Raw genomic sequence first — 12,605 nt, forward strand, 5'->3', positions numbered from 1 at the left:
ATATCTCAAACTCACAGGCCTAATCCATCATTCTTTCATTTTCTTCATTCCTCAACTATTTTTGAGCATCTGCTGTGCTCCAGGCACTATTATAAACGAAAAAAAAAAAATGCAAGCATGAATATTGCACGGCTTTTGTCTTCCCAAAGTCCCAGCAGAGAAGAGAGACTTCTAGATTAAAAAAAAAAAAAAAAAAAAAAAAAAAATCCATACAATCCTATGTGACAGGAGTCACAAAGCAACGCACATGTCCAACTTCACAGGAGAGGGAGTGGCTATGTTAGCTTGGTGCAGACGGAGAAGATTTTACACAGGTGGTGATAGTCTAAGCTGACTCTTGGAAGTAAAAGGATTTCGGGTGCAAAAGACTGAGAAGGAGGAAAAACAGAATTCTTAAAGGCACCAAGGTCTGAATGAGTAGGCTCTGGCCCAGATAGGGCAATAGGTTCAGAATGGCTGGAATGCCAACTGCATGGAAGGGTAAGGTTGTGTTCAGATTCAGAAAGGCCTTGTACATCACGCCAAGAAACCTGGAGCATTACCGTCGGTAACAGACAACCTGGAGAAGTGTGGAGAGGGTTTAAACCAAAGCCACGTTAGCCTGAGGAAGTGCTTTATCTCCCTTATCACAGGTTTTTCAAACATTGAAATTACTAGCCAACATCTAAAACTTAGCAAATTTCACATAAAAATATAGAATCTTGACTCCTTTAAGAAAATAATCCGGCACACTGGGCCAACATTCCTATGGTGACATGTGGCAGAGTAGCAGGTGCAGCAGCTGGCCCCTTCAGATGGGATAGCTATCACCTAGTTCATGACCGCCCCTGACCGCCCTCACTTGGAGGCACGTGAATCTGCAATCCCTGATTTTAAGGGAGAGGGTAACACCATAGACGGGGGTTACAGGAAAATAACACTGAAAGTGACCCAGTGATTAAACTGGGCAGTGACACTGAAGGCAAGAGGGCAAGTTAGGAGGATTTCATCACAGCATGAGGAGGTAAGAAAAGCCTGAACCAAGTTCGGAGAATAAATACGCAGAACGTAAAGATTCAAGAAATGCTTAAAATGCTCCAGGCACAAGAATGCTTATTAATCGTAGAACTTTTGTGTGTCATTTGTTCATGAACACAGACTATTAGGAGACAGGAAGGACTCAAAATTAATTCTCAATTAAAAATAAAGTGGCTATTAAGCAAACTAGGTGGAAAATCCACCTCAATGCCATAGAGCAGAGGCAACCGATGAGGCACAGCTGCCTGTGATTCTCATCGTGGACTCTCAGGATCGTTTTCCAGGTGGAACAGAACAAATCCTACCGCAAACCCTCTGTGCGAAGCCCCTGACAAGTGATGTTTACAAGCAGGGGCTGGGGTCTAAACCAGTACAATCGCTCACAGCAGGACCAGCAGTGAACTGGCAAACTTAGAAAGCCTTCCGGCTCATCCACGGGAGGGTCCTGCCCGAGAACTCACAGAGGCCGTTGACATCCAGCATGTTGGAGATGCCCCGGTCACTCATGTCCACTTCGGGCTGGTTCTTCTCCCGGCTCTCCTCCACCAACTTCTTCAGAGACTTGGACATGGTCTGCACCAAACAACAAAACACGTGGGCGATGGCAGCAAGCGCAGGGGCGGAAAGGAAAGAGGTCTTAGCTGCCACTCTGAGCCTTCCCCAGGGTTGGAGCGGGTGGGCGTCCGAGGGCGTCCCAGGGGTTGGTCCGGGTGCGGGGAGGGGATGGGGTAGGGCAGGGGAGTGGGAAGGGTCCAGCCCCTCTCCGGCAACGCAGCGAGAAGCAACCCCAAGTGCCACGCCGCACACACTCACCGAGGAAGGCAGCCCCTAAGAGGGTGGGCGTGCAACCACAGGCTTCAGCAGGACGCACTCCTGCTGCGAGAGATGCCCTCACTCCCCGCAACACCGGCACTGAACAGCGAACACGCCCTGTCTCGGCGCCCCGCGCAGGCGCACACAGCTCAGCTGCCCGCTCCACGCCCGACCCTACCCATATTAGGAGAACAGCTCGCTAGACGTGGCTCCTGAGACAGGCTCCGCCCTTAAAAGTACGTGCTAGAGGCTGGCCAATCACGTTCGCTATTCGGCTTCGAGACCCCGCCCCACGCTGAGGTTAGTTTATCCCCGTGGCGTCCACCCCGAGGTTTGGAACTCTGATTGGGCCAAAGTTGGCACGTGCGCACTAGACTTAGCGCATGCTCAGCTGATGGATCGAAGCCCAGACGACTGTGGGCGGAAGCGGGGAAATTTGTGGTGTGACTGCGTCAGGGAGGGTGGTGGCTGAGGGTGGGTGTTGCGCAAGCTGGCAGCAAATTGGCTCCGTATATTTATCTTCTGTAATAGCGGCTCCACTCGCCAGAAGTTGCTACCCTGCGTCCCGTCTCCACAATGTGCCTCTGAAGGACCTTGTGGGGCACGCAGCTTCCCGCCCTAAGAGCTTCTCCAGGCAGGGATTCCGGCGCTGTCTGCGTTTCCCCAGCGCCCCGCTGGATATCTTTTTTGATAGGTTTCTAAGGCTGGCTTTTACCCCTGACCCTTTTGTTCTTGAGCAGCAGGAACTACCCACAGGGCTAGAAGCTACAAGTAAAACCCTACTATTTCAAAAGTCATTTGAAAACACCACTAAAGCGATGTGTCTTTCCCAACTGTGACTTACATCTGTGAGAGACGTGACGTTCTGGCTGCCAGGAATATCCCGCTTCCTCTTCCAAAAGCAACCAAATTTTAAGTTCTAGCAAAACTGCTGCCCTCCGCCTCCCTATTTCCTGACCCAGTCGCAGTCACCCAGCAATATCCTGTGCTTCTCTCACGAAAAACCCTATCCTGAGAGACTATTTCATACTATGGAATAAAGATTGGCACCAGGCACTTTTCTCCTATTGTCACCTAAATTGGTGATAGACGGATACCACACATATGCATGTATATATTGCAGATTGTGGCAGGGATCAAAGCCTTAAGGAGATGTGGTAAAATCATGTAATTCTAGCTCCGAACCAATTGGATAAAAAAAGGATCTGCACTCTTAAAAGCAAACATTTATTGCGTAAAAACCATTCCAGATGAAAGGGTCATTCCTGCATTATTCTTCTTTGATCTGGAACCGTTCTTGGCTTTTATGTTTATTGAACTAGACATTATCTAAGAGCACAGAGCAGGTGTTGTGTGGAATATCCTTTAAAGTGAGTTTGATGCTCCCTTTCAGGTTATGAATTTTTGGAGAAACACAACTAAAGCGATGTGGCTTTTCCACTGTATGATATCAAGATACAGATGACACCGGTTACTCCCAGTATAGGTGGTGTTCACTTAGGTAAGGTAGTGTCTGCCACGTTTCTTCACCATAAAGTTACTATTTTTTTCTTTATGATTAAAAACAATGCTGGGGGGAGGTGCTACTTGATCACGTCCCATTCCTCATCTAATTTTTACCCACTAGTTTTAGCATCCACTGATGATTTTCTAACTTCATAATTTCATCTATACGTATTAGTTGGTAAGGTAATCTCCTAACATATTTATTTCTTGAATCATTAAGTCTTTTAAAGCAAAAGTCTTGTTTGGAAAAAATCAGAATTTTTCTTGTTCCATCAATTTCTAATAGTGAATCTTGACTATGTAGGCTGAAGACATTAGCGCCTGTGTTAGTCAGCTAGGGCTGTCGTAACAATATACCACAGCCTGGATGGCTTAAACGACAGAAATTTCTCACAGTCCTGGAAGCTCAAGATAAAGGTGCCAGCAGATTTGATTTATCCTGTGGCCTCTCCCCTTGCCTTGTGAATGACTGTCTTCTCTTGGTGTCCCTCCAGGGCATTTTCTCTGTGCAATCACACCCTTGGTGTCTCTTCCTATTGGACTGCCGGCCAGCCGCAGTCCTCTGTATAACAACACCCCGCGTTTGTTTCATGAATGTACTCTCTTGTCAAGTATCACTGAGGATAATAGTTTTTAAACCTCTTCTGTTCACTCAGTTATGTTTCTTCAAGGGTCCATTCTTATGTGTATTTATCTAGTCTTTCCCTTAGAAAAGAAAGATTCTTCCCCTCTCTGGTGGTTGATTCTTGGTTGTCCTTTTGAGTTCAGGTGTGAAGATCTGAACTGGTTTTTCTAGATAGCTGGAGTGGTCTCTTGTTTGTGTGTATTGTTTTCCTCCTAGATCCCTAGACTGATAGTTGAATTTCTTTAGAAGTAAGAACCCAGCGTAATGCCTGCAGGTCATCACCTGGCTACCTTTTGGGGGTGGAGGGAAACAGTGGATTGTGAGTGCCAGTTAGGGCAACTCATGACTTTGGTTTTAGCCCCTCACACTGCACCTGCCAGCCCCACATCCAGATAACACCTGGAACAGAGAGAGTCCCAGCCCTCCTGCATTTCTCTCTCAAAGTTATTTTGAGCTGCATGCCTCCATTCACTCCTGTTTCATAGGAATTTGTTTCCACTCCTGTTTGAGACAGGAAAAACCAAACTGTTTCTGCTACTCTCACAGGCTCAACACTTCTGACAGCAGAGATTCCCCCACACGTGAAACAATTCTCCAGCAGACACCAGCTAGGTGTCTTACAGTTGAACTGAATTCTGATACTGTCTACTACAACTTAAAGTCAAATCCCACAAGTTAAGTGTTCATTTCCACAACAATTTAGGTTGACTGTCACCTATACTTCTGACTGACCAGCTATCAATCAGGGTTCCCACACCCAAACTCAGGTTTAATGAATTTGCTAGGATGATTGTTATGTCTGTTCAGGGTCCTGATTGCTAGCAGTGAAACTTCGTGGTTACACAATTTGGAATCAGGAAACTTATCCCTTGGCCATTAGATCCGGGAAGCTGGCTCAATGTATGTTTCACCAGATAAGAATATTAAGGTTTTTGCTTCAGGACGGGCTCAGGAAATCAAGCAGATGGAGCTGGGAAGTGTGCTTTGTGAAGTCGGGAGACATCAGCTGATAGTCCTGTATGGCTGTCTTGTTCTCTGCTTTATCCTCAGTGCATTTAGTACATGTCACATAGCTGATGCTCAGTAAACATTTGGAAACAAGTGAATTAAATGTAAAGCAGAACCAGAGGATATACGATGGGTCTTACTAATGAGAGTAGAGTCGACTCTTTTCTCCTTCTTCCAGCTGAATTACTCGAACACTGAATTACTCAATAACTACTTCCCTTTGCAATACATGAAAATATCATTCTCCCAAGCCTCACCATCCCCTAACCCACTAAAGAATCACTGCTTATTTCCTAGATGCCTAGCCTGGAAGATTTTGTAAAGCTTCATTTTGTCTCTTTTTTCTGTATTTTTAATTTTAAAATATGCTTTCCTCAATTTCAGGTACACACCTCCCGGATATTCCAATATGCCTCCTAGAAAAGCATGCCCTTCTAAATGGAAATGATACCATTACTCTAATGATGCAGTCCATGATCAAAGCATCATTTTTTTGACAGTGACATCATGTTAATCTTGCTTTCAGAAAAGTACTATGTTATTTCATGTTATTGTTAAACTTGCCCTGTATTCTGTACTTTTGCAATTCATTTTTTGATAAAAGAGGAAGATCTTATATCTGTCACATTTCATCTGTTACAATTGGCCCATTGTTCTAGCTTCTCAAGACCTTTTGGATTTGATGGTGTTATTCATTGCATTCACCGTCCTTTCCAATAGAATTGTCACCCATAAAGTTGATATATCTATCCATAATACAAACAGGGAGCAGGAATTGTTGTTGTTGTTTGTTTTCTTGAGATCTGGAGTCTCACTCTGTAACCCACACTGGAGTGCAGTGGCGCGATGTTGGCTCACTGAAACCTCCACCTCCCAGGCTCAAGTGATTCTCCTGCCTCAGCCTCCCAAGTAGCTGAATTTTTAAGGTGAGTGTTTTATTCATGTGGCTCCATCCTCTGTCCAGAAATAATTTCTCTGGCATTTGAGTATTAGAGTAAGATGAAGTGATATATTCCTCAGCTTCTTTCATTCACTTGGTCTCATGTTCTTAATAATCCTTGATTTTGCATAATTAACATCAAGCAAATCTCCTTTGTAAAGGCATCTGCTTTTCTAGAGGCAGTGAAAAACTTTATAAAAGCATTTGAATTTTCTTATGAAAAGGAAGCTCATATCTACCTCACCTAGTTACGTGTCTGGCAGCACTGGAGATAAGGATGTGCTGTTGAACTTTCTACTTCTTGTTAAATGGCAAACCATGATGTTTATTTTCACTTAACATATTGTGTTAAGGAATAGGCAATGGTCGAGCATAAATATATCATAGAGTTTGGGTATTTGTCCCTGTGCAGATCTCATGTTGAGTTGTAACACCCAGTGTTGGAGATGGGCCTGGTGGGAGGTGTTTAGATCATGGGGGTGGATCCCTCATGGATGGCTTGGACCATCCCCTTGGTGATAACTCTCGCTCTGAGTTCACATGAGATCTGGTCACAAAAATGTGTGGCACCTGCCCCCTACTCTCACTGTCTTGCTCCTGCTTTCACCATGTGATGTGCCTGTTATCCCTTTGCCTTCTTCCATGATTATAAGCTTCCCAAAGCCACCCCAGAAGCCAAGTAGATGTCAGCACCATGTTTCCTATAAAGCCTACAGAACTGTGAACAGATTAAACCTCTTTTCTTTATAAATTACCCAGTCTCAGGTATTTCTTTATAGCAATGCAAGAATGAGCTGAAACAGAAAATTGGTACCAGGAATGGGGTTTTGTTATAAAGTTATCTGAAAATGTGGAACTGACTTTGGAACAAGGTAATGGGTAGAGGTTGGTAGAGTTTGGAGGGCTCAGAAGACAGAAAGATGAGGGAAAAATTGGAACTTCTTAGAGACTGGTTAAAAGTTGTGACTAAAATTCTGATAGTGATATGGATAATGATGTCCAGGCTGCCCAGGTCTTGGATGGTAATGAGGAACTTAGTGGGAACTGGAGCAAAGGTGACACATATTATGCCTTAGCAAAGAGCGTGGCTGCATTCTGTCCATGCCCTAGGGATCTGTGGAAGTTTGAACTGAAGAGTGGCAACCTGGGGTATCTGGTGGAAAAAATTGCTAAACAGCAAAGTGTTCAAGATTTGGGCTGGCTACTTCTAATAGCATGTGCTCAGATGTGGGAGCGAAGAAATGACTTTAAATTGGAACTTATATTAAAAAGGAAAGCGGAATGTAAAAATTTGGAAGATTTACAGGCTGGCAGAGAAAGAAAAAGCTTTTTCAGGAGAGGAATTCAAGCAGGCTGTGGAGCATCCACTTGCTAGACATAATCTGCATAACTAAAAGGGAGTCAACTGCTAATATCCAAGATAATAGAGAAAGGGCCCCAAAGGCATTTCGGAAACCTTTGCTGAAACCCCTCCCATCACAGGCCAAGAGGCCTAGGAGAAAGAATGATTTCACGGGCCAGGCCCAGGGCCCTGCTTGCCTGCACAGCCTCAAGACAGGGCTCCCCACACCCTGGTCACTCCAGCTCCAGCTACGGCTCAAAGGGGCCCAGGTAAAGCTTGGGCTGCTGCTTTGGAGAATGAAAGCCACAAGGCTTGGCAGCTTCCACGTGGTGTTAAACCTGCAGGCACACAGAGTACAAGAGTGGTAGATTCCTGGCAGCTTCTGCCTAGATTTTGGAGGTGGTATGGAAAGAGCTGGGTTTTCAGGAAGAAGCCTTCTGCAGGGGCAGAGTCCTCACAGAAAACCTCTACTAGGGCAGTGTAACAGGGAAATGCGGGGTTGGGTGCCCCACACTGAGTTCCTACTGGGGCACTGCCTAGTGGAGCTGTGTGAAGAGGGCCACTATTCTACAAGAGAGTGGAGAATACTCAGAGAAATTAAATAACCAGGAGAGTACAGGGTCCTGGGGATAAATGAAGAAAAGGTTCAGCATGGCCAGGAGAAACAGAAGTTTGAGGCAAATGGGAGGGAAATAGAGAATTCAGAGGTTATAGCTAATTTCTCTGTAGTTAAGGCAAGGTCTTTGGAGAAGCTCAGATTGACCTGGGGCATGGCAAAAGGTAAACATAGGTGAGACTTGGGCCTGGCTTTGGAGGAGTATGGGAAAAGCAGGTACATCTGTATGGTAGGGAGGTGAGTCATACTTCTACTAATTGACATAGAAGCTAGCATTTACTAATTACTTGATATGCATTAGGTATTGCTCTCAGTCCTTACACATATATACTTAATTATCGCAACCCTGTGAGACAGGTAAAATAATCCCATTATACAAATGAAGAAACTGAGCACAGAGAGATTACGTAAGCACTTAACTAGTAAAGTTAAAATTCAAACTCAGGCAGCTTGGCTCCAGAACTGATGCTCTGGAAGATTCATATATATATTGAATTCTTTGCCAAAATATAAAAATTAAACTTGAAAATTTATATATGCCCCATAGTGAAAGACAGAGTTTTAATAAGTCAAAAAATTAATGCAGCATAATTGTGTACAATTCAATAATGTTTATTATACCTAATTGAACATTCACAAGAAATTTATGCTTCTATATTATGATTAACTTTTGTTGTTCTTGTTGTCATTTATGAGACAGGGTCTCAGTCTGTCGCCCAGGCTGGAGTACCATGGTTAATTCACAGGGTTTCACTGCAGCCTTAATCTACTGGGCTCAAGTGATCCTCCTGCTTCAACCTCCTGTGTAGCTGGAACCACAGGTGCATGCCACCATGCCTGGTTAATTTTTTGATTTTTTGTAGAAATAAGGTCTACTTTGTTGCCTAGACTGGTCTCAAACTCCTAGGTTCAAGCAATCCTCCCACCATGGCCTCCCAATGTGCTGGGATTACAGGTATGAGCCACTGCCCCTGGCTATTATTATTAACTTTTAAAAATGTATATCATATATGCCATAATCATTTCCAAGTCTTTCAAAGTTTTTTTTAAATTTCAGCTCAAAATATTAGAATGAAATGCACACTCAAGACTAAAGAAGCTATGTTCTATGTTCGAGAAAATGTACAAATATTGATTCTTTTTTTTTGAGATGGAGTCTCGCTATGTCACCCAGGCTGGAGTGCAGTGGTGTGATCTCAGCTCACTGCAAGCTCTGCCTCCTGGGTTCAAGCAATTCTCCTGCCTCAGCCTCTCGAGCGGCTGGGACTACAGGCACCCGCCACCACGCCTGGCTAATTTTTGTATTTTGAGTAGAGATGGGGTTTCACCATGTTGGCCAGACTGGTCTCAAACTCCTGACCTCAGGTGATCCACCTGCCTTGGCCTCCCAAAGTGCTGAGAATATAGGGGCGTGAGCCACCATGCCTGGCCTACAAATATCGATTCTATCCACGGCTTGGTGAAAACCATAAAAGTTCAGCTTATTCTCTGTGGCGTCAGCAGGGGTCGTGTATAAAGATGGCAGAGTCCTGTCCAGCGTGCTGCAGAGGGGAAGTGCTGAGTGAACATGAGTTGTTACCCGCTTAGCTGTGCCAAGTTAATCGGAAAGCGGATGGATGCCGTGCATAATCAGCATGAAATTTTATGAAGACCTGATTTGAGGAAGCCACGAAGGGAGCTATGCTGGTGTCCTAAAATTGAAAAAACAAAAAATATCAAATTACATATTTCACATATTTGAACGTTTTTCTAGAAATGTTAGCCTAGAAACAAAGCACCACATAAATAAACTTTATAGAATTTACGGTGAACCTGCATGTATTTCTTGAAGAATGAATGCAAATACTTTACAAAGGAATATTTCTGGGCGTGGAGAGTTGAGGGAAAATGGGGAAGGACTGCTAATGGGTACAGGGTTTCTTTTGGGGGGTAATGAGTAATGAAAGTGTCTCAAAATTGGCTGTGCTGATAATGGGCACACAGCTCTGTGAATCTACTAAAAACCACTGAATTGTATACTTTAAGGAGATGAATTATATGGTATGTAAATTGTATTATGTAAATGTATGGTATATAAATTATATCTCAATAAAACTGTTATCAAAACATTTGAACTTCTTATTCAGGTTCTTACTGCAAATTTAATTTTTCTGAAATACATATGGAATTAAAATGATTATATTAAGTAAAACATACTATTTTCATCAATGTTTGTAGTTTCCTCTTGAGATTTATTTCACATACTTCTGTGGAACAGTGTGAGTGTGTGTGTGTGTTGGGGGGACAGATGGGTCCCTGTTGTCTCTCACTTTCTATTCATTCATTTGGCAAATATTGGTCAAGGCACTGCCACGCTGCAGGTATTGTTTTTAGTAGTAGGAACATAAAAAAAAGAGCAAAACAGGCAAAAAGCCCTGCTCTCATGATGCTTACATTACTGGCTTTTCCTGCCTCAGCCCTACCCCAAGTCATCAAAACAGACTTATTTCCAAGACACTCACTTACTCAAGTGAGTGTAGATTTTTCTCTGTAAGAGATACATCAAGGAATATACAATATTTTTATTCCTATGCACGTCTACTTTTTACTTCCATTTAAATGCTTCCAAATGTCAACAACTTATTTTATATTGACAAACTAATATGGACAGTCAACAGAAGTTTTAGAATCCCCTTTGATTCTCCTTGTTTTTCCCGTTACTCTTTCATTTGCTAGATGTTCATATTCTGTAGCTGCAAGGGATATAGGATTTCCCTGTGAACAATGGTATTTACCATAATATAAAATATCTCCAAATCATGGTTTATGTTTATATTAGCAAAATAAGGAGCTACCTCTGTATGTAAATTGTATGCATGTAAATATTATATGTATGTAAATATTACAAATTTACATTTAACATACATATTTGCATGCATATTTACATATATAAAAAGTTGAATTGTATACCGAAGGAGTATACAATACATACAAGTTGTATACTTTTATATGTATACTCCTTCGGTATACAATTCAACTTTTTATACATACATACAACTTTTGTATGTATGTAACTATGCATGTAAATATGTATGTAAAATGTAAAAGTTATATGTATGTAAATATTAGCAAAATATTACAATTTACAAAAAGTTGTAAGTATGTAAATATTAGCAAAATAAGAGCTACCTCTGTATGTAAATTGACTTCATGTTTTACACTTATGTTTTACATTTTTTCAGTTTATGTTTAACATTTATAAAGTGTTAAAGAAATCGGTGGTACCTTTCAGAAAAAAAATTACATGTGAAATTATATCCACATTCATAAAAGAAAATGTAAAACTGGGAAAATACTGTGAACACCAACAGTTTAAAAAATTGATGTATCTCGCTATATATTTCAACTTAACGTGGCATTGGATTAAATGGCCGTCACTTCTCTCAGTGACTTGGTTTATACTTGTTCAGTATAAACCTGGACTCGGTTTATACAAGACCAGGATATACTTGTTCTTTCTACCTTATCGTATTGTCATTCTGGGGATCAAATGGGGTTGTATGTTTGCAAGCTGCTGAAAACCATGCCCACACACAAAAAAAACCCTACCAATATAAAGTCATTGTATTGTTAAACTTGTCTCTTTTCCTCCCTTTTGAAATGTTTGTAAATTTCAATTCAATGTCTGAGAGCTGATTAGCTTCTAAATCTGATGTGTGGCACATTTACTGGGGTCTCTCTCTGTGTGGTTTCTGTGCATCCCTGTGATACAGTGTCTGCTGGTCCTGTGATTACCATTTCTCACCAAGTAATATATAACTATATGTATAAAGATATCACTACCAAAAAGTTTATTAAGTGTTGTCTGTAGTTGCAAAAAGTTCAAGAGACCTGTATGTCCACTTAGAGGGGCTTCGTTAAATAAATTAGACCACACTCATGCAATGGAATACTCTCCAAAACTTAAATATGATGCACCAGTGTTTTTATTGATATAAGATACTAATCATATATTGGTAAGTGGAAAAAACACACCATCAAACAGTAAAAAATGTGCATGAAAATATATACAAATATATTCAAAGAAAGGTGTTAAGAATATATGAGAATGCCCAGGGTTTTAGAAAAATTAGTCTATTTTCTGATACTTCTGAAAACAGCATTTATCAATTTTATAAATAGTAAGTTATACTTTAAAAACCATCTAGATTTCCAGCTGATACAGTTTTCTGTCTAGTTTGATTACAAAGCCTAAGATGATTAAACGGCAGAAAAATCAGAAACAGATACCCGCTTGCCAACAGCCAATTTTCCCTTACTTACTCTCTTGTTTTTTGAGATCGAGTCCGGCTCTGTTGCCCAGGTTGGAGTGGAGTGGCGCCATCTCAGCTCACTGCAACTTCCGCCTCCAGGGCTCATGCAATTCTTTTGCCTCAGCCTCCCTAGTAGCTGGGATTACAGGCGTGTGCCACTATGCCAGGTAATTTTTGTATTTTTAGTAGAGACGGGATTTCCCCATGTTGGCCAGTCTAGTCTCAAACTTCTGACCTCAAGTGATCCTGGGAGCCTCCTCAAGGCCTGGGCCTCTCAAAGTGTTGGGATTACAGGTGTGAGCCTTTACTCTCTTTAAGTATCTACTTGCACATCAAATGAGAGGCTCGTAAGCACAGATGCCTGCAATATTGAATCAACGTCAGATTCTGAGTTGTTGTTTAGGGAAGATACCAGAGCTTTACAAAAACAAACTATCAGTCACCAT

At 42.1% G+C, this 12,605-nt stretch overlaps 2 protein-coding genes across 3 annotated transcripts in view; both read right to left on the reverse strand.

The window, feature by feature from the left end:
- The window catches only part of RSU1 (Ras suppressor protein 1), a 234,865-nt gene extending 232,803 nt beyond the window's left edge, over positions 1-2,062 (reverse strand). For both annotated transcript variants that reach the window (XM_010354758.2, XM_030940537.1), the window contains exons 1-2: positions 1,831-2,062; positions 1,479-1,590 (exon numbers count right to left, since the gene is read on the reverse strand). In XM_010354758.2, coding sequence (XP_010353060.1) covers positions 1,479-1,587 — 109 coding nt within the window. In that variant the 5' untranslated portion in view covers positions 1,588-1,590; positions 1,831-2,062. The remainder of the gene's footprint in view (positions 1-1,478; positions 1,591-1,830) is intronic.
- A 6,400-nt stretch (positions 2,063-8,462) lies between these two features.
- Positions 8,463-12,605, reverse strand: part of CUBN (cubilin) — a 319,416-nt gene continuing 315,273 nt past the window's right edge. Inside the window, 1 exon segment of the mRNA XM_030941178.1 lies at positions 8,463-9,558. Coding sequence (XP_030797038.1) covers positions 9,451-9,558 — 108 coding nt within the window. The 3' untranslated portion in view covers positions 8,463-9,450.

The sequence above is a fragment of the Rhinopithecus roxellana genome, chromosome 11, assembly GCF_007565055.1.
Source record: "Rhinopithecus roxellana isolate Shanxi Qingling chromosome 11, ASM756505v1, whole genome shotgun sequence".
NCBI classification, from domain to species: domain Eukaryota; kingdom Metazoa; phylum Chordata; class Mammalia; order Primates; family Cercopithecidae; genus Rhinopithecus; species Rhinopithecus roxellana.